Below are 20508 nucleotides of genomic sequence, written 5' to 3'. Positions count from 1 at the left end.
ATCACAGCAGAAAAAGGGAAAAATATAGGAGCTAGACGATTATTCTCTCCATCTTATAATTTACTTGGAAAAAATACAATTACATAGCCTCAGCTTGCTTCCACAGTGCCAAACAAACTTTCCTGCTTAAAACCTACACACCATTGTAATTTGTAACTGCATTATTATGGTGCATCAAGCTCCTAGGCTTTTGACCCAGTTGGACCATATCATATGAACATTAACACAATAAAATGGCTGGGGTACTTGAATTCTCTGAAAATCTGGGTGAGTCCCATTCATTGGGTTTATTGTGACAGGCTGCTGCTCAAATTACCAAGAACTGAAAAAGACATTACACAAATACAAAACTCGTTTACAACTCCCTATCTGAATCCGACATAGATACGCAGTGTGCTACCACTATATCGCGGAGAAGTACTCTTTGCTGAGCTTGGGGTCTGGCTTCATGGATTTCTCCCCAGGCTTCCAACCAGCAGGGCAAACTTCATCAGGATTGTCCTGAACGTACTGCAAGGCCTGCAGGATCCAACCCAGGCAAAGAAAAGAAGCGAAAAAAAGCAATTAGAAAATGTAATAGGCAACACAACAACAAATTTCTCAAATATAAGGCAGATCTTGGAAACTAAATCATCCCATTTCTATCTTGGCCTTGATGAATATGTTTACCTGGAGCGTTCTCTTAGTCTCATCCACACTACGGCCAATGGCAAGATTGTTAATGGTGGAGTGTTGAATGACACCTTCCTTGTCAATAATGAAAAGTCCTCTCAATGCAACTCCCTATCACAGTGAAACCAAACTTCTAAGTAATCCAGATTATAACATCATTGAGTCTCCCACAAGTTTCTTATTCACTAAATTCAAAACCAATTATAATTAAATCTCATACCTGATCTGGGATCAGCACACCATAGGATTTTGAAATTGATTTGGTGACATCAGAGATCAATGGATAGTTCAAATCACCAAGTCCTCCTGACTTCCTATCTGTTTGGACCCATGCAAGGTGCGAAAACTACGGAAAATACAGTAAAAGACTAATATAAATTCATCTCGCAAACCCAAGAGCAATTCTCAAACCATTTTACATCAAGTAAGCACACACACATACACACAAATCCGATGTGCAAAACATCAAATACAGAAGTCAAAATAACCAAAAATTGAAGAAAATAAGCTGATTCACATCATCATCAATCATCATCAAGCACACAACCTTCTGATGTTGCCAGCCTTGGTGAATCCTTTTTATTCCAACCATAAATATCAGTTCTCCTAGTTCTTTTAAAATTTCAACCATCCTTCTTTTCTCGGTTGAATGCCCTTCTTGTCTATAAGTGTTGTTTCTCCACCAACACTGGGAATTGGCATTTTGGCCCAAAATCACATGCATTGTTTGCCCCACCCACCCCAAGAGTCCAATTTCTGTTGGAAGTCAGAAAATCCGATGCATAAAAACTTAATTCCATGAACACACTTAATCTTGACATTTTTAAATTTCATCCCACGGTACAGACAGAATCATTATCTCATATCAAAATAACGAAGCATATATATAGTCCGAGGGGGAATTTTGCACATTATAATATGTGCATGCTCATTGACATTTTGCAATATGGTGCAGTAGACCAAAACCTTGGACAAGGTTATAACACGTCTGTAAGCAGAAAATTGACTTTGTTGTGGAATGTCTGGCAATGCATTATAAAAGAACAATGCAAATTAAAGATTTTTTTTTTTTTTGAAACAAGGGCTTTTCAAAGGACATTATGATATTACAGATGGTGGGAAGCAGGAATGAACTTACCACACTGTCAACTGAAACACCCAAGATTTCTGTGTTGAGTTCCTCAAACTCAGCGTGACGATCGCTGAAAGCAGTGATTTCTGCAACAAGGTTCAGACACAGAAAACATAAGGAGAACTCAGCATCGAATAAAGATTGAAAATTTTGCAGAGAAATGTTGACGGTGAAAACAAACCTGTGGGACAAACAAATGTGAAGTCTAGTGGGTAGAAAAACAAAATCACATATTTCTTCCCAATGTATTCAGAGAGCTTGACCTGAAATTCAAAAGCAAAGCTTCAGTTTCCACAAACCCAAAAATTGAAATTACAGCATGCGATTGCAGAAAAAGAACAAAGAGTTAAAGATTCGACCTTGATGAATTCCTGGTCGAAAACAGCCTCAGCCTCAAAATCAGGAGCTACGTTTCCAACCAGAGGAAGCTCATCCACAGAAGCTTTGACAAGGAAGGACCTTCTGGAATGAGCTCCGCGGGAGAGAGAAACCGAGTGGGCGACGCGTGGCAGGCGGAGGCCATTGAAGGATTTGGGGAAGGTTAGGGTTTGGGAGATGGGCTTGGAAATGGAGTAAGAAGCGACGAGAGGCGTGGATTTGGAGGAGAAAGCCCTAGATGGGGTTGAGGAGATGAGAGCGGTGGAGGTAGCCATGGTTTGTTGAGAGCTCACCCACTCAGTCACTCACTGGTCAAGAGTTAGTGTGTGTGTTGGCTGAGAGTCTTAAGGTGGAGAATAGGTAGGGGACAGTGAGAGGATAAGTAGTGGTTGGAGGGTTGGTGACTAGGCTGAACCGAACCGGCCAACCGGGCTCCATACATTTTGGGGAACCATAGAAATCTAGGTAACTAAATATATATATTTTGTTGTTGTATAATTTGTGTTTTTGGAGCTGGCATTGTTACATGGTTTGGGTCTTCATTTATGGAATTTCATTTTTTTGTTAGGTCCTTTGGGTAATGGAAAATATATTAGGATTATGTTAGGTCAATGGTTTGTTTTTCTTGGTGCCCTAAGTTCGAATTCTATGTAAAATATCGAACTTTGGGTTACTATCCATCTCGGATTGACTTTGGGGAAGTGAGGAAGTTTTGGGGCCTTGTGGTCGAAGTTTGCTAGGTAGAATCTTGTACCTTAGCACCGTGGTTTGAGATTCTTAAATGGGGAAGCAATTTGGACTCAATTGTAATTGATTTTACTTTTTCATAATTATGTTGTTCGATTGTGAATCTATACAACACATTATAATAAAAATTAATATGATAAATAGTCTTACTATGCAGTCTAGCAATATAAGCATCCTATGCTACAATGATTATGAAAGTTTCAAAGAATTTAATTTTTTTTGGGTAAAAGAACATTTCCCTTTAGTGAGTGAAATTGAAAAATTTGCAAATCCTTTTGAGATTGAGTATAGTGGAGTCATTCTATAGTGAGGGCCTTATATCTAAGGCTTTTAGATGACATCATATATCTTAATCGTTGAATCAAACTAACCAATTTAATCCAATATCTAATCAATTTTATTTAACGATTAAGAAATAGAGCATCATCTAAAGGTCTTAGATGAGCCCTCACTATAACTATAGAATTCTTGGAGTATAGTGATCAAATTTCTGGGTGCAACCAACAACTCCCTCTGTTATTGGCATTGTAAGGTCCAATAAAATGGGCTGGCCCAATAATTTTCCTTCCTGTTTTCATAGAGATTACTGATTATATATTTTTTGGGTCAAAAGATAGATTACTGATTACTCCCTCACCAATCAGAGTCTCCACAATGATATTGCTTGGAGCATTTTAAGCCTTATCCTCTACCCATCCCACACCCCTTTCTCCTTCCCTCCCCTTCTCCCCAAAACAGCACTTCTACAACTCATACCCAGCCATGACCAGTACCCAAACCACACCCAAACAACCAAATGCAAGAAACACACTTCCTCACCACCACCAAGCAACCCTTTTTCTCCTCCTACTCTCACCCCAACCCCAACCCCAAACCCCAATCCCTCTCCTCCTCTCACCATGACTCTTTCCACTCTTTACACCCCCAAACCCAAAATCCCCCCACTTCCCAATCCTCTCCACCAAAACCACCCTCTCCCTCTCCCTCCAATCCCTCAAGCCACCCTCCTCCCCAACCCCCCACTCAGACTTCCAGGAAAAAGTCCTCTACCTAGACTCAATCGGCCTCGACTTCTTCTCCTTAATCAACCACCACCCTCCGATCCTCTCCTCCCCTCTACCCCACATAAAATCCACCGTCCATTTCCTCCTCACCTCCATCGGCTTCACCTCCCAGGAGCTACGCCGCCTCATTGGCATGTGCCCCGAAATCCTCTCCTCCCGAGTCGCCGAAATCATCCCCGTCCTCACCTTCCTCCTCCGCGAGGCCCGTGTCAATGGCTCCGATCTCCGCCGCGTCCTCAATCGACGTCCCAGATTGCTCGCCTGCTGCGTCAAGACCCGCCTCCGCCCCACCCTCTACTTCCTTCAGAGCATCGGCATTTCCCAAGTGAACAAGCACACCTCTCTCCTCTCCTGCAGCGTCGAGGACAAGCTCCAGCCCCGAATCGACTACCTCGAGAAAATCGGGTTCTCTCGTCGAGACGCCCTCTCCATGTTTCGGCGGTTCCCGCAGCTCTTCTGCTACAGCATCGAGCAGAATTTCGAGCCGAAATTCAATTACTTCGTGGTGGAGATGGGGCGAGACTTGAAGGAGCTCAAGGAGTTTCCGCACTACTTCTCGTTCAGCTTGGAGAATCGGATTCGGCCGAGACACCAGCGGTGTGTGGAGAAAGGGGTTTGTTTTCCTCTGCCTGTTTTGTTAAAAACCAGCGAGGCTCAGTTTCGGGATAGGCTGGAGATTTTTTGTAATTCTTCTATCCCTTTCAGAAATTCTCCTCTGTGGTGTACAAATTCGATTTCTGATGATTTGGAAAAATGATAAAAATAGGTGGTCTTTTTAACATTTGTTCGAATTTTGGGGGATATATCTGAAAATTAATTTTGAGGAGTAGCATTTTCCAAATACCCAATTGAATTTGGGGGGTGGTTTGGAGATTTCTCAAATTTAGGTAAGAATTATAGATGTGTTTTACTATACATTGTACAATAATACTAAAGGTATCATATAACACAACAATTTGAGATGAGAATATGTCATTTGCTAGTAGTAAATGCGGTTGAAACTTGAAAGTGGATTGATATGAACAAAAATGACACTCGTATTGAAGGAGATTTCAAGTTCAAATCATATTGATTGATGGCTCTGTCGTGCCCCCCTCTCTAATCATTCTATAAAATTAGTTATTGTAATCTTGTATAAACATTATAAAATTCCTCTTAAATTCTTTAAATACCCCCCTTTCTTGTTGTATTATATTTCATGCTCATGTCTAAATTTTTTAATTGCATATATTTTGTTACTATGAATCAATGAGTAGAGAAAAAAAAAAAGGTGATGCAAGTAGGGATTTCCTTGAAAATTAGGTTGATTTCTCATTAAAAAAATAGAGTTTTAAATTGTAAAAATATTCACTCTTACTTAAATTCTTAACTCCACCTAATGTCGCTCATTGGTTAGCCAATAATCAAAATATTTGTTAAAAATTAGGTGTGTGAGTTTTGTATATTCATGAAGAAGTTGAGGTTTTATCTTAAAATCAATTGGCAATGAGGGAAGTAGCTCAAATCCTTATAATTCATTGTCATTACAATTAAAAAATACGACATCATATAAGGGTCATATATAAGATCCTCTTTTTTGATTGGTCCATCTCTATTAAAAAATAAAATAAAAAATGGTTAGCATCAAATAAAAGTCTCATGCTTAATAAAACAACTACTAAACAAACTTAGAGAAATTAATGAGATGAGGATAGGGCCCAAAAGTACATCATTTGCAGAAATACTAGGCCGAGCTTGGTACGGCCTATTAACAGTCTCTGGGCTAGATTGTGACCTCGAATGGGCTGAATGATTGCCACGTATCGTGGACCCAATAGTAGTAGCACCAAAGTTTATGCACATTGTGGTCACCATAATTTAGGGTTGGAGAGGAGCTGTGAGAATTGAGCCTGAAATAAAAATCATAATTTGTTTAAAGACAAATAAAGGCGCGGATCGGCGAGTCTTCTTGTATTTTTCGTCTCTTGTCTTTTCTATTAGCAGCTTCGACTTTGGCCCCATCCTTTTGGAATAATTCCAAACAGGGCATCCAAATATATTGTTTTTCGGAAAACTCCACGCCTTTTGGTCTTTTCTTATTTTTTCATTCATGCCCTCCGGTTGATCTCCTTTTTCTTTTGTAAATTAATGAACATTTTTGCACACGGATATTTTTTTTAAGAATTAAATATACATTTCCATATCCTCTTATGTTAAAAAAAATAGAACAAAATATTATAGCTGTTTCACTACTTATCATCATCATAATTATCTTTGAATTTTTCCTATGATGTTAAGTCATGACAAATTTTTTTAATAAATATTTTCATATTAGATTGAAGGCTCCCATTTAAGTTATGCATGAGGCTCTCAAAATCTCAGGACCGACTATGACTAATATTATATATATATATATATAAAGCAAATATGTCAAATGGTAAACAACCCTTAATTAGATAAGATGATAAGATGCAACAAATTAATATAATGAAATTAAAATGATAACACAAATATCATTTAAATAAAATGAAAAACACAAAACCCACTTTCTCAATGTGCCACTTATCCCACTTATCCCACTCCACCACCACCCATCTATCTCTCTTTCTTTTTTCATTTGTTTTAATAATTAATGCTAATATAAAAAACACATAAAAATTTAAAATGTATATCAATTTTTCAATAAATATCAATTGGCATGCGCATGAGAGCGTGGCAAGAGACACTTGATAAAAAGAAGTTGGAGCAGTGTCAATTTGTAAAACTCACCTCTCATCAGGGCAACAACACAATTATGAAAAATACAGGGGTCCAAAAAAGGAAACCAGTTAACAAATTAATTTTTTCCGCCGTGTTCCCTCCACATCTATCCGAAACTAAAAATTCCCTCCCTTCCCTCGTTTTCTGCTAGCTCTTCCCCTAACCCCTTAACCCACTTTCCCTCTCTAACCCTCACTTTCTCTCTCTAACCCCTCTCTTTCTCTGTCTACCCACGCCGGATCCCATTTCGGCTCCCCATAAACCCTGAACCTCCTCCTCCTCCTCTCTCTCTCCGATTCTCTCGGTTCCCCAAACCCTAAAGATCTGTCTCTCCTTCTCCGATCGTCTTTGGCAATCGGAAACCGCCGATAGTTCGAGCCGGTCGATCCCTCCATGTCCAGCTGCGCTCGAGCTCCTAACCGCCAACCAACGCCGGCGACGGCGGCCACCGCCGGTGGCACCCAGATCCTGCCGCCGCTGAGGCGTCACCTCGCGTTTGAGTCGACGAAGCCGCAGCCCTTCCCTCCGGATAATTACCATCGATTTGCTGGAAGTGCTCGCGGAGTTGGTGACCAAGAACCTGAAGCTATTCATGTTCGATCTCCTGTGAGTTATTGCCATTTCACGCATATCTGCGTGTCTATCTCGCTGCGTTGCTTTGTTTTGGGGAATTGTGTTGTAATTGCTTGAGGATTTGATAATTGTGGTGAGGAAGATGGTTAGATGCTTTCAGAGTGCTTGTCTGGATTTTTGGCTGAAGCGATGGTTTGTGTGTTTAGGGTTTCTATGAGATTGGTATCAATTTGTAATAAGAAAATTGTGATTAGCTCATCAGTGCTATTTTGTAGGTAATAAACCCCTATTCTTCACTTAACTCTAAGGTACTGATTGTTAAGATATTTAATTTGGTGGTACTTTATTTGTCAACTTATTGCAATTTTGTAAGTTAAGCTAACATAATAAAATCGTAAGTTTAGCTGTAATGCAACTTGTCAAAGTGAAGAATTGGGAATGTTCGTGATGAGGGAAAAACTGAGATGTGGATATCTGATATGGTGCTTGTGTATCACATTATACTGCGTTTCCTAATCTGTTAAGAAGTTACGGGTGTGACTGTAGGTTTTCGAGTTGCAGTATTTGGCTCCTTTTTGGAATCAATTGTTGCTCATGAGATGTGGTAATTTGTTGAGAAGATTGCATGATGCTTATCTGTTATATGTTTAGCACTTGAAAACAGGTGCATTTCTGCTCTGTGTGTTTGCGGTGATTCTATCCTCATGAGAGAGAAAGATACATCATATATGTCTGTTTAGTAATCTTACTTATTTTTTATTTATTTAAAAAGAGTAACTCCTTATTGCTTTGGCCGTTTACCTTGACGTTACTGTCAACTATGCTTAGTGGCAAGAAATTCTTCCCATTTCATCCTTGTGGTTACATCCTCCACCCTCCAACTCATCTTAATTGATTTGCAATTTTTATCTCGTTGATACCCTTCATTATCTAAGAGATCCACTATAGTTGTGCATTTTAACTAGCATGGTTTCTTACTTGCCTTGTGCCTATTGTTAATGATAACTCTTCAACCTTTGCTGGTGTTTTTCAGCAACTTACACGGAAGGATAATAATGAAGTTGAGTACAGTGATTGGACTAGCAGTCCTGGATATACTAATGTCGTTCAGAGTCCCCTTCAGACTCCCGTGTCTACAAAAGGGGGAAGGATAAACAATAGGTCAAAGGCGTCAAAGGGCAATAGATCTGGGCCTCAGACACCTGTGTCAAATGCTGGTGGGAAATTTTCTTATCTCTTAGGTTTTTTTTGCTTGACTTTCATCATTTCTTTGGCATAACTCAAACAAATCACCAAGATAAGCTTCAATAAAAGTTTAGTCCATGTAGGGTGCACATCCTTTTTTTTAAGACTATATTGTTATATAGATAAATGGATTTGTCTTAATCTAATTGGATACTTTTTGTCAACATGCAGGCTCCCCTTCTCCTCTTACTCCAGCTGGCAGCTGTCGTTATGACAGTTCTCTAGGTAATCTTTGAATGAGTACTTGTTTTCTTTTAATACTGCCAGTTCTTACGGCTGTCAAATGATGTCACTATGAGATAACTGTACTCAAACTTTCCAGGTCTGTTGACAAAAAATTCATCAATTTGATTAAGCATGCAGAGGATGGAATTCTTGATCTAAACAAAGCAGCAGAAACTTTGGAGGTAACCATTTTCTGTTGTTATACATACATATGAACGCATATATTATCCGCATTTGGGTCTGTACTGATTGAAAGGTTTGCAAATGAAACAGGTTCAGAAGAGGCGGATATATGACATTACAAATGTCTTGGAAGGCATAGGTCTAATTGAAAAGAAGCTCAAGAACAGAATACGTTGGAAGTAATCTTTGATTGTTTATTCCAAAATTTCCTTTCTTGTGTCTAAATTCAATTCAAGCTCTAATAAAATTTGGAACACATGGGAACTTACGCAAGGATGTGTTAAATGATTGATTAGGGGATTTGATGCTTCAAGGCCAGGGGAGTTGGATGGTGATCTCTCTATACTACAGGTATTTAAATGTTGCAAGCTCTTGTCATGCAAAGACCAGGAGCTTATTTATTTATCTATGTTTGTTGTCTTTTGAATCATCATGAGTAAGCTTCTTCTGTAGTAATTATAGATCCGCAGTTTTAGCTGTCTACATTGCTATGAAATCCATGGTGCTAAAAGGAAACAATGAAAATTTAGTGGCTTTTCTAAGAGATGGACTTTCTAAGTTGTGACTTTGTCCTGCAGGCGGAAGTTGAAAACCTATCCTTAAAAGAGCGCACATTAGATGACCAAATAAGGTTTATGCCATTGATCTTCTTTCTGAAATCAATTTTACTATCTTCAAACTATTGGAAGATGCTGATGCTTTTGCACTTTTGCAGAGAGATGCAGGAAAAGTTGAGGGATTTGAGTGAGGATGAAAACAACCGAAAGTAAAATCTTCTTGTTCATCAATATTTCTGATTCTTTTCTTGTTCAATTGTTTTGTTTATATTATTAATTACTTGCTTCCATTTATGCTCGTACGTTTTTATGGTACCTTCCAACTTGTACTCTAGATGGCTGTTTGTCACTGAAGAAGACATTAAAGCCCTACCTTGCTTTCACGTGAGTATCGTGCATCACTTCTAACTCTTTGTTCTATGATGGTTTAGTGGTTTCCATTAAACTACTCGTGCCTTTTCTTTTCCAGAATGAAACCCTGATAGCAATTAAAGCTCCACATGGAACCACCTTGGAAGTCCCGGATCCTGATGAAGTAAGTCAAGAACCTATATTTGTTTCGGAAGGCACATACTCTATTTTCCTTTTCACTTTGGTACAATTTTGATTCTCCTTCAATATACACCAGGCAGTTGACTATCCACAGAGGAGATACAGGATCATACTTAGAAGCACAATGGGACCCATTGATGTCTACCTTGTCAGGTATTGTTTCCTTCTTTTGTGGATGAAATAACTACATACATTTATGGGCTTTCTTCAATCTGAATAGGACCTGCTTGTTTTGCATGTTGAAAGGGATTATGGGTAATGGGATATCCTGTTGTTTTTATTTATTTCTTTATCTGTGTTTATTACTTGATTTTAGTCAATTTGAGGAGAAGTTTGAGGATATAAATGGCGCTGAGCCACCTGTGAGTTTCCCAATTGCTTCTGGTTCTGTGTCCAACGAACACCCAACAACAGAAGTGATCACTGTGGAGAGCAGTGGAAAGGAAATTGAACCTTGGGCGCAACAGGCTGATCAAACGTGCTCTGATATTAACGCTTCTCAGGAGTTTGCTGGGGGAATCATGAAGATTGTCCCCTCTGATGTTGATGTAAGTATAATTATTTTGACCAATTTCTTTTGTTAAGTAATTGAAAAGCAAAAAAAGAAAGCATAATTTCAAGACTGAGAGTCGATTCGTGTAATTTTTTTTTCAAAACCAAGAATATTCTCAACAATGTATATGTTTATAATTTGGGAAATCAAATTTCTGGTGGACAATATGTGGATTCTGATTGAATACCTTTTTGTTACTGTTGCAGAATGATGCAGACTACTGGCTTTTGTCTGATGCTGAAGTTAGCATTACAGATATGTGGAGAACGGATTGTATCCTTTTTCAAAGATGTTCCTCTTTTTGCTTTTCACCCTTGCTACTCTTTTCAGTTCTTTTCTCTTTGACGATTATTATCTAACTGTTGGAGTAATCAGTTCCTTCACCATGACAACTATAGCTGGTGTTGGATGGAATGGGGCAGACATTCTACACTCCGACTTTGGAGTTTCTGATGTTAGTATAACAAGGCCACAAACTCCCCCATCTGGGATTGCTGAAATTCCACCTCATGCTGTTAACTTCTCTCAAAGGTGAATTGTGTGACTAGCCTATCTGTAGAAATTTCATGTATCTACCCCATCGGAGGCTTCCATCTCTGTCGATTATTGCATGGAGGTGCCAAGTAGTTGCTTGATAAATGAACACCGGCGAAGCTTGTGGAAGAAGCTGATGGATTACAAGCTGGGAATTATTGTTATACTGTACAGTTCAGTATGTCTTTGACCCCTGTTGTAGGAATAAAGAGTTAATCATAAAACTTTATAATTGGTGGATATTCAGCAAGGAATTGATTATTGAGGATGGCGGATGAAATAATCGTAGGCTATGCTACGTACGGGAGGAAGTAATGCTGAATCTAAATGCATAATCTAGAGTTGTATAATGCATGCTCATTGTTTAATGCACGCATACCATGGGGTTCCGTTTGGAATCCTTTGTCTGTAAATTCTGTGATTTTAAACATGTTGCAGGACGGGCTTGCTAGGTTTTGTCAAGGCAGCCAAGATTTCTAGCCCTGAGTTCAATCTTATTTATTTTCTTGCGAATTGTTGACACCATTTTTATTGAATACGTCACTTTTACTCGTTATGTTGCGTTTCATTCAAAAAATTCTTTGTGAAAATTTCATCAAAACTTTTTCTCTATTGTAGTTTAAACTTTGAGGATCTAAGATGTTGGTTTGTATCTCCGTTCTTTGTTAATTTCTTTAAATAATTTTTTGCCGTTATAAAATTACGTATAATAGGAGGAAAGAATGTTGGTAATTGACAAAAGAAGAGTGGTACTTGTGTTAAATATGCTAGAGCGTGGGCCAATTGGTTTTATTTTTTTATTTTAGAATTAAAAAAGATAATGGGTAGTTGTGTTCCATAAAAATAGGACCCATTATCTTATTTTATTTTTTAAATTTAAATTTTGTTTAATATGAAAAGTGTGAATTTAATATATTATCCTCATTTAATTAATAATTTCAATTCTTAACAATTTTCATTAACTAATGATATTTTCTGGTGTTTTGAATGTTTCACTATTTTTTGCCTTTATATATACTAACCCTGACCTCTCTGAGTGTTTGCCAATTGGTTTTGTTTTTAATTTTTAAGAATTAAGAAAAGATAAAATAAGTAGTTATGTTCCATAAAAATAGGACTCATTATTTGATTTTTTTAATTTTTTTAATTTTTGTTAATAGAAAAATATAAATTGACCATATTATCCTCATTTAATTAATAATTTCAATTTTTAATATTTGCATTAATCAATGACATTTTTTGGTATTTTGAATGTTTCACCATTCTCTGCCTTTTGCTTTATATATAGAGATAGATAGATAATCTAATGTGCCCATATGAGAAACTAATCTAAAAAACTATACTCGAGGAAAATTTCCAAGGTTTCTTATTTGGACAATTACCCTTTAAAAAAAAACAAAAAAACAAAAAAACAAAAGAATGCATGATGACCTCTTCTGTTAATTTTCCTTTTCTGGGATTTTGCTTAGTGAGAATTGGTATGGCATCTAGATGTGCAGATATGACAAACTAGTTTTTCATTCTTTGAATATATAACGTACTGAAAATAAATTTGAAGTGACTTTCTCGTTCTCTTTTTTAACAAGCAATAATCTCATGCGATCAGGGAAGTAGCTAGAGATCTCATGCAATCAGGGAAGCAGGTTGAGAAATCTAGTAACCACGCAGATGATTGACCCCGAAATTTGAAACAAGTAACCTAACCAGTTGTCAATCTAATTTCCTTAGGATGGATGAAGGTTTTTGAGATCCTTAATTACTTTCTTCATAAGTTTTTTGTTTACCACATACTATCTATGTTGTTTTGTTTGTTCATCTTTTCATGTTGGGATTACGGCAAAGTCTCTCTTCTAGTCGAACTTTCCTTTAAGAATTTCCAAAAGAAATTAATTAATTTTTTGGACCATTTGGGCTCCAAAACACGGTGAAGACCAATTTCACTAAAAATTGGATCGAGTACAGTTCTTACAAGAAGAAAAATACTCAAATTGGGCATGTACATAAAACACAAAAGAAATTGTTAATTTTTAAAAAGAAAATAGTTGCGAACCGGGTCTAGTGTAATAGAAAGGGGTCTTCATTTGCATACATGTTCGAACCCTCATGACACCTTGGTAATGTGTGTGAGATCCCCTCCCCTTCTAATTTAGGTTATCACTTGTGTTAAATAATAATAAAATTCTTGTTCACCCGTTTAGATTTAGTTCATGTAATGATATGGTAAAATTTCCCACTGGCTTGAAAACCATTTGTGGTCAACAAGTCAACTTTCTTTGGTGTGCGAGTGTGCCACTGTTAGCAGACAAGACTCTAACAGACTTATGAAAAATAGATAACTTGCGCCCTAAGTTACAGATTTTAAACAAGTGATTGTGAATTTGGGTGAGGAATATCTCTCAAGTAAGTTCTTTTATTGCCTCAGACTGGTGATGACTTCATAATTTCTCACAGTAAAAACTAGTAGTTTTAGCCAAAATGAATATTGAAAATAAATCAGATTGTTTTAAAGAGAACTGTCTATTACACAATTTAAAACAAAAGAAAAATGCCACGTCTGGAAGGACATCAGAACATTGGGCTTCGATTTCTACTTGGATTGTTGCCTGTGATTCAGGCTGGACTGGATATATCTGTGGATTCAAATGTCAGCACCTTCAATTGATGATGTTTAGCTGGAAATCGATACTAATGTTGAGATTGGTAGAGCTTTAATCTATTTTAGCCATGGAGATGCTTGTTGTATGGGCATAATTGAGATCTCTTGAGTTTGGATGCGGCTGGAAGTGGTTGGATTGACGATTGCTAACCTGGAGCTACACTTCAGTACTTGTTCTGCTTGATTATGAATCATCCAAGAGCTATTATGGCAATTCTAAGAGATCAAGGCATCTCTATAAATTTGTTGAGGTTTTCATATTATGAAAAACTTGAGTTCTGCTTGATTCGCCTATGTTGACCCAAATTCCTAACGAGAGAAATCTCGTCCTCTTAGTGAGCTGCTTCTTTAAGTTTAACTTGAAGTCGAAACTGAGTTCTGCTGAGATGGATATCTTTTGTAAATCAAAGAGCTTGATTGCTTCAGAGTCTGAAGGCTTTTGAGATCATATGATCTTGTTTTAGTTTGTCAGTATGACTGAGAATTTTGGCTGTCATTTATCCTGCTTATCTCCTCTTATATTTATAGAGAATCTGAATAATGGTTTATTCCTTAATATCTGGAGGAAGAAATAATTGAAAGGATTCCTTGTTCCAGCGCGAAAAAGGGATAGTGGTTTAGGCTGACAACAGAAACCCCCATCAAAAGTCAGCTTTCATGATGATCAGTTTTGATCTCCTATCAACAAACTCTCTTATTTCTTGTTTATCTCCTGTAAACCCCACTTGCCCTGATGCAAAATCCTCACGAGCGTAAGAAAGAAACTTGGCCCTCTTTTCTGGAATTAAATGGTTATGGGGAGTGGTTTTCCAATTAAACCTTCTACCAACTCCTCATCACGTCCTCTGCCATGTTGAAATTTTGACTTTAGAGTCACGTGGGCTTTCTTAGGAGAGATTTTCCCCAAGAATCTGCTGACATGATCTCTGAAATTGTGATAAACGATGATGATCAAATTTTGAACCTTTGGAGAGACTAGCAGCTAGGCTTAATTTTTAACTAATTAGAAACTGATTTGTCTAGATTAAATCACCATTAATAGCGATTAGTCTTTAATATGTAAATTTATTCCTTGCAATTGGTTCATAAAAGTCTGGGCCTCTAAACCTATATGGGTTGACTTTTGATTTTGGTAACACAAAGCCCAAACCACTGTTTTTGACATGGGCTAATAGTTAGTTGGGCTGACACGTGAAATTTAGGCCCAAACAATTCTTTTTAATATGCACAATAAATTATTTAAACACACCATCTTCCCCCCCGGTCTACCTCCCTCCCCACCCCCAACTCATGCTAATTTTTTTAATGCTTTAATTAGGATATTCGACCAAAAAATAATAATTAGGGGTGATAAAAAAAAATTAAAGCACACATGGGTGTATTAAATGAGTTGACATGCCACATAATGTGGTTTATAATTGTGGTATTCAAGTATCTTAACAATCAAGTTTCCGGATACTTGGCTATATATAGAAGGCCATTGCCTGCTTGGATTTCGTCGATTGTCTTCTGTGCATTATTCTCAATCAAATTTTGGAAGAAGATGGCTGAAATTCCTCAATACATGCTCACCCGACTAAGTGACCTTAAAATAGAGCCTCAACAAATCGTACACAACGTTGCCGAAATTACATTTTCTCAAAACGATATGACGACTGATAATCTCCATCTACAACAACAACTAGGCGACAACTTATGTGGCATACCCACTAACAAAACACGTAAAGTGTTTTTCATGGGACCCAACTCGCTTCAAACAGGCGAGATGTATCTGATGTCGGTTGGAAACCATGGTCATGTTTTAACACGTGGCTGGAACCAGATTGTGAGTCAGGAGATGTTCAGGGCTGGTGAGATTGTGCATATGTCTGCCTTCAGAGACCGCTTTGACATCCTGTGGATTCTTATGCATTATAAGTATAGGATGCATTTCTAGTTGATGGTGGAGAGGAGTTGAAGAGATTTCGTTTGTTATTACTAATTAGAAGGTTTTTTAGTTGATTTGTCTGGTATTCTATTGAATTATCAGTATCAATAATATGGTTAAGTAATATTATATTATTAATATGATGTTATGATGTTGTTTTCTCTTCCACACCACACAGTCACTAATCCACCATTTGTTAATTACCATGCATGGACTATGTTGTTTGTGATCATCTTTTTCACGTTGGAGGAGTCTTTTCTAGGCCAACTTTGCTTTAAATTTTCCCAAAACAAAAAAACATATGTTTCCTTTTTCTTTTTGACTTGCGTAAATAGAAATTGGATCAAGTCTGATTCTTCCTATTGTATTGGAGGACAGAGCGAACAGTGAATGGGGAAGAAAGCATGGGTTTCGGGCTTTTGGGTTTGGGTTGGTGAGGAAGGAGGAGGAGGATGGCTTGGCGTTGAAGAAAGAGCATTGCGCCTTCTATGGCCCCTTGCCTTGGATCGGTTTTTTGTTTTCCTAAAAACACTTAATTCCTTTTTAATTGTTTATTTTATTTTATGTATTTTAAGTTTTAAAATATATTTTATTTTATTTAAAATCACGTGGCTCTATACTATTGGATGTATAAGCTCCACATATGTGCCACGTCAATAATTTAACAGAAAATTTGACGAAAGCTAACGGCATGAACCATTTTGATGCGTGAAAGGTAACTTTAAGGACCATTAGTGTCAAAAAAAAAATTAAAGATGAAAAGTGATAATTTCGCAAACCTTATAGACCATTTGAAATATTAAAAAACCTAGAATAAATTATAGTTACTTGTTATTAGTTTGTTTTTATTTTCTTTCAATTATGATAATGGTAAAATAGGGACAAATGAGGGTATTTCTTATAGTATAGATTATAGATAAGTTCACACAAAACCCCTTGAATATCATGACACATAAATACGTAAATACTTCCTAAATAGAGAGTGGACCCCACGCATATTCTGGGAGATTGGATTTTTAAAGAAATAAAAGACAGGTGTGTGCGAATAGTGACAAAAACGAAGTTTGTTTGTAGGCCAATAATTGCTAAAGCGCAAGCCGCCGGAACCCAAACACCGCGTTTCTCGTTTCTCTCTCTCTCTCTCTCTCTCTCTCACAACACAACGCATTCTTGCTTTCTTTTCTTCTGCTCAACAGCTATGGACTCCTCCTCCACCGCGCTTAGCCCACCACGGAAGCTCCGCCGCAGAAATTCTATCTCCACATCCGTCGTGGTCCCCACCAATCTCAGCCTCCTCTCCCCCACCACTCCTCCCACTAAGCATCTCCACGGCCTCCACACCTCCAGCTTCCCCGCCCAAAAAGGCGACTTCTCTTCCCGCCCGACGCCGCCTCAGCTCAACCTGGAGCTCCTCTCCCTCAAGGGCTCCGAATCCTACACGTCTCTCAAAGACCTCCTCCCCTCATCCGCCTCCCCCTCCGCCGTGAACTCGCCTACCGCCGCCACTGCAGCCAACTCCGGCTACCAGATCTCCATCCGCAACCGCCTCGTGAAGCAGGCAGCCTGGGCCTACCTCCAGCCCATGTCCTCCACCTCCGGCCCATCAGGCCCAAACTTCCTCCGCCGCCTCTGCCTCAAGCTCTCTCCGTGCCCGTGCTGCTCCTTCTTCACCCACACCCTCATCCCCTTTCTCTCCCAAGCATTCCGCCGCACACTCCTCTGTCTCGGCCTCGCCACCTAACACAACGACGTCTTCACTTTTTGCTCATCTGTGTATATACTGACTCGAAGAAAATGGAATTGAATGAATGAATTTGAATTTGAAGTTCAAGAATTTTCAGTTCCAGTACAGAGTTCTGATCAATCAATCAATCAATCGATTCTGTTTGTGGGATTTGTACAATTTCGTTTGTTTGTTTTTTGTTTTTTGTTGTTGTTACAATCTAATTTCTCATTGGATTGGCTTGGAACGCCTGAGCCTGAGCTTTTCGGACAGCTCGTTAACCTGCCCGCCTTCTGTTTGATGTTTGGCCTGAACCTGCACCTTGGGGGATCTCGGAGTCTCGGACATGAAACGATTGACGGTTGTGATTGTGCCATTGGCGGTTGTGGTTGTGCCATTGGGTGTTCCTGGCGGAGATGACGGCGGCGGCCACTTGTTCTTCCCACTGGGTTTGCGAAGCGGTGCGTTTGAAGGTGGCGTTGGGTTCTGCTGATCATCGTCGACCGTCCGCTGCGAGAGATTGGTTCAATCAATCAAACAAATCAATTTCCAGTTACCCATTACCCAGAAGAGTTTGAATCTTCATTTTCTTTTATGTGGTATTTGTTTGTGTTTGCAACTTGTGTGTAAAATGTTGATAATGTACCTACCTCTTCGGCGGGGGTTTTGGTGAACTTTGAGGACTGTGAAGCCAAGTATTGAAGGGCTTGGAAGAAAGCTGAATGGCCCATTTGGGCGCAGTTTTGCCAGTAGAAAACCGCCAAATCCCAGGCCCTTGCTCTCAGCTCCAGCAGTTTCCTGTCTATGTCTGTTTCATGCTTTGCTACATATGGCCTCAACAGTGTCTGATACACAAACCCAGTTCCCTACAACATAAATTCAAAAGGTGTTCACATGAATTACATCTATTAAGTGGTCTCTCGCAATAACTAATCACGTGACTAGCACACGAACAGTAATGTAAAAGACTGGTTGCATGCAACCAATGATCTCAAAAAAGAAAAACATTTTTCTTACCCTGGTCTTTGGATACCAGAGGTAGATAAAAAGGGCCACCTTCGCCTCACCATACATGGGCAACCTTCATATTTCAGAAAAATTACTTTAGCATACATCAAAACGTAAATGATGAAAACAAGCATATAATCAATTAGGGTAGAGAGTGTAAGAGTGATTTGTACCATGAAACGAAAACGTCTCCAATCCTCTCTAGAACTGTAAGCATGGCCACAATTATCCTGTAAAAGATTTTGGAAGTTAAAAACATCCCTTCGCTTCTGTTATTATTTGCCATGATTATTTGACCTTTTTCTGTGCAAATAGATCCCTATATCTATCTGTATAGATATATGGGGCCATATGGTAGAGGCATGCCTTCAATGGGACATACCAATCTGGAGGTCAATTAAACATGCCAATGACATTAAAGAGATAAAATCATCAATCCAAAAAAAGTCACCAAAATGTTTTCAATGGTATGTTTACATCAACAGCGACCCACAATGGAAACAAGGAAATGGAGTAGATAAGGCCATCAACCATATTTCATCACATGTATGGCGATACAATTGACCAATCATTAAAGCATTCGTTCCCTCCAATTTTTGTCTTGGAAAATATTTTGTTGGGACAACAATTATGGATGACGAAGAACTCCGAGAAAAACTTTAGTGGGGACTTCTATGTCACGTGACAGGTTTTGGTAAATACCGCTTAAGGTTTTAAAAGTAAAAATCGAATATGTATAATTTGTCAAGATTTTTAAAGTGAACGCTAGATATATTTTTCCATATAAGGTAAAACCGAGTGTTTTTAAATTTAAAATCGAATATAGGATATATGTAAGTTTGTATGCCGGATGAGATGACAATCAAAGTGCCAAAATTTTCAAGAGAAAAAGCCCATGAAAATGAATTGGTCAAAGCCAGTCTTACAATAAGAGGCAGAAATTAGGGACAGGCTTTTCACGTACCAGTATTGACACCAAAACCGGAGTTCTTCAATCTCAACTCTGTTCTTCTCCACAATTTTATAACACTCAAATGCAGGGTATGCATACCCAAGAAACAGTCTGCAGAGAGAGAGAGAGAGAGAGAGAGATTCAACAAAAGCAAGCAAGAAACCAAAAAGAAAATAAAAAAAGGTGAAGTCGAAGATCAAAACAAACCCAAATCCAAACTCAACAGACAATATAAAACATACATAAGGCATCTGGTAAGCAAGCTTCCCAACATCTTTTAACCCTTTAACATCAAACACCACACAAAATATATAAATATATATTTGAATTCCTGCAACATGAAACAGAGTTATTAATTAATAATGGCCACAAAAACAAAATGATGCATGAATTCAAAACCCAGAAAGGAAAGCAAAAGCTGATTGATATATTACCTGGTTTTAAGCAAGCTAAAAAGAGGAAAGAAGTTTCAGAAAGCCAGAACCCAAAATGCCCATTTGAGGAGTTCCAATCACCAACCAGAAGGGCTTGTTATTCTTTGGAAGAAATAGGTTTTAATCTATGATTTCTGTGAAGGAATGTGTTCAAGGAGAGAGAAAGAGAGGATCAGCAAGAATGAGACAAATTCGCAAGGAGTTTGAGACGGGAAGAAATAGGCAAATTCTAAAAATGGTATAAATCTTTGGTTGGGTCTGCGAATCTATATATATACAATGGAGTTTTGGGGAGTTTTACTTATTAATAATAAACCAAGAACAGAGGATTAGAGATATGAGAGATGAACAGCGATTGGGATATAAAATAAATTAAAATTAAAGAAAACTAAAGAGGATTTCTTGCGATGGACGCCTCCTTATCATTTTTACACGCAATTCTGCCGGAGGGATTTCTCGGGATTCTTCATCAATGACGGGTTTACCGTTTGGCAGTTGAGTTTCGTTGAGGACACTTTTGTCATTCCATGTAGAAAGCACCCAGTCACCAGAGGGTACGTAGGAAATGATTTGGAATTTGCTTATCTATTTATTTATTTTTATTTCGTCTAATATGACTCACATATATTTTTTGAAAATTGTTACTATCACTTT

At 38.2% G+C, this 20508-nt stretch overlaps 5 protein-coding genes across 5 annotated transcripts; 3 read left to right on the top strand and 2 right to left on the bottom strand.

Annotated features, from left to right (window-relative positions):
* Positions 1-32: 32 nt before the first annotated feature.
* Positions 33-2536, bottom strand: LOC103341871 (Thioredoxin superfamily protein). Its single transcript, XM_089042308.1, has 6 exons — positions 2164-2536; positions 1986-2067; positions 1811-1890; positions 893-1018; positions 670-783; positions 33-519 (listed from the first exon to the last, which is right to left on the bottom strand). Exons 1-6 carry the CDS (start codon positions 2455-2457, stop codon positions 403-405), a joined length of 813 nt encoding a protein of 270 aa, XP_088898434.1. The 5' UTR covers positions 2458-2536; the 3' UTR covers positions 33-402.
* Positions 2537-3587: 1051 nt separating this feature from the next.
* EMB3114 (Mitochondrial transcription termination factor family protein) lies at positions 3588-4774 on the top strand. Its single transcript, XM_008245244.2, is given in 2 exon segments — positions 3588-3848; positions 3851-4774. Coding segments are annotated over 2 exon segments (1023 nt in total). The 5' UTR covers positions 3588-3725; the 3' UTR covers positions 4751-4774.
* Positions 4775-6833: 2059 nt separating this feature from the next.
* On the top strand, positions 6834-11667 carry E2F3 (E2F transcription factor 3). Its single transcript, XM_089042942.1, is given in 14 exon segments — positions 6834-7338; positions 8339-8522; positions 8722-8786; positions 8883-8957; positions 9049-9137; positions 9255-9309; positions 9537-9589; positions 9674-9724; positions 9851-9899; positions 9985-10050; positions 10144-10220; positions 10384-10615; positions 10827-10893; positions 11019-11667. Coding segments are annotated over 14 exon segments (1413 nt in total). The 5' UTR covers positions 6834-7125; the 3' UTR covers positions 11156-11667.
* Positions 11668-16717: 5050 nt separating this feature from the next.
* Positions 16718-17624, top strand: LOC148914712 (uncharacterized). Its single transcript, XM_089043516.1, has one exon. It carries the CDS (start codon positions 16936-16938, stop codon positions 17476-17478), a length of 543 nt encoding a protein of 180 aa, XP_088899642.1. The 5' UTR covers positions 16718-16935; the 3' UTR covers positions 17479-17624.
* Positions 17538-20229, bottom strand: LOC103341710 (putative HVA22-like protein g). The gene is made up of 7 exons (XM_008245246.3): positions 19855-20229; positions 19663-19751; positions 19433-19531; positions 18642-18698; positions 18478-18541; positions 18111-18326; positions 17538-17970 (listed from the first exon to the last, which is right to left on the bottom strand). The coding sequence occupies exons 2-7, from the start codon at positions 19692-19694 to the stop codon at positions 17689-17691; spliced, it is 750 nt and encodes a 249-aa protein (XP_008243468.2). The 5' UTR covers positions 19695-19751; positions 19855-20229; the 3' UTR covers positions 17538-17688.
* Positions 20230-20508: the final 279 nt, after the last annotated feature.

Source organism: Prunus mume, linkage group LG8 (assembly GCF_029339155.1).
Source record: "Prunus mume cultivar Tortuosa linkage group LG8, ASM2933915v1, whole genome shotgun sequence".
Lineage (NCBI taxonomy): Eukaryota > Viridiplantae > Streptophyta > Magnoliopsida > Rosales > Rosaceae > Prunus > Prunus mume.
This window is presented reverse-complemented; position numbering and strand designations above follow the sequence as displayed.

Bases quoted from the DNA above. Each gene is read 5' to 3' on its own strand.
- LOC103341871 (XM_089042308.1), bottom strand. From the start codon at position 2,457: ATGGCTACCTCCACCGCTCTCATCTCCTCAACCCCATCTAGGGCTTTC. The intron at 1,019-1,810 runs GTAAGTTCATTC...TATTTTCCGTAG, and splicing joins GTGTTTCAGTTGACAGTGTG to TTTTCGCACCTTGCATGGGT. The intron at 784-892 runs GTATGAGATTTA...TCACTGTGATAG, and splicing joins GTGTGCTGATCCCAGATCAG to GGAGTTGCATTGAGAGGACT.
- LOC148914712 (XM_089043516.1), top strand. From the start codon at position 16,936: ATGGACTCCTCCTCCACCGCGCTTAGCCCACCACGGAAGCTCCGCCGC.
- LOC103341710 (XM_008245246.3), bottom strand. From the start codon at position 19,694: ATGTTGGGAAGCTTGCTTACCAGATGCCTTAT. The intron at 18,699-19,432 runs GTACGTGAAAAG...AATCTTTTACAG, and splicing joins CGGTTTTGGTGTCAATACTG to GATAATTGTGGCCATGCTTA. The intron at 18,327-18,477 runs GTAAGAAAAATG...TTTATGTTGTAG, and splicing joins TCTGGTATCCAAAGACCAGG to GGAACTGGGTTTGTGTATCA.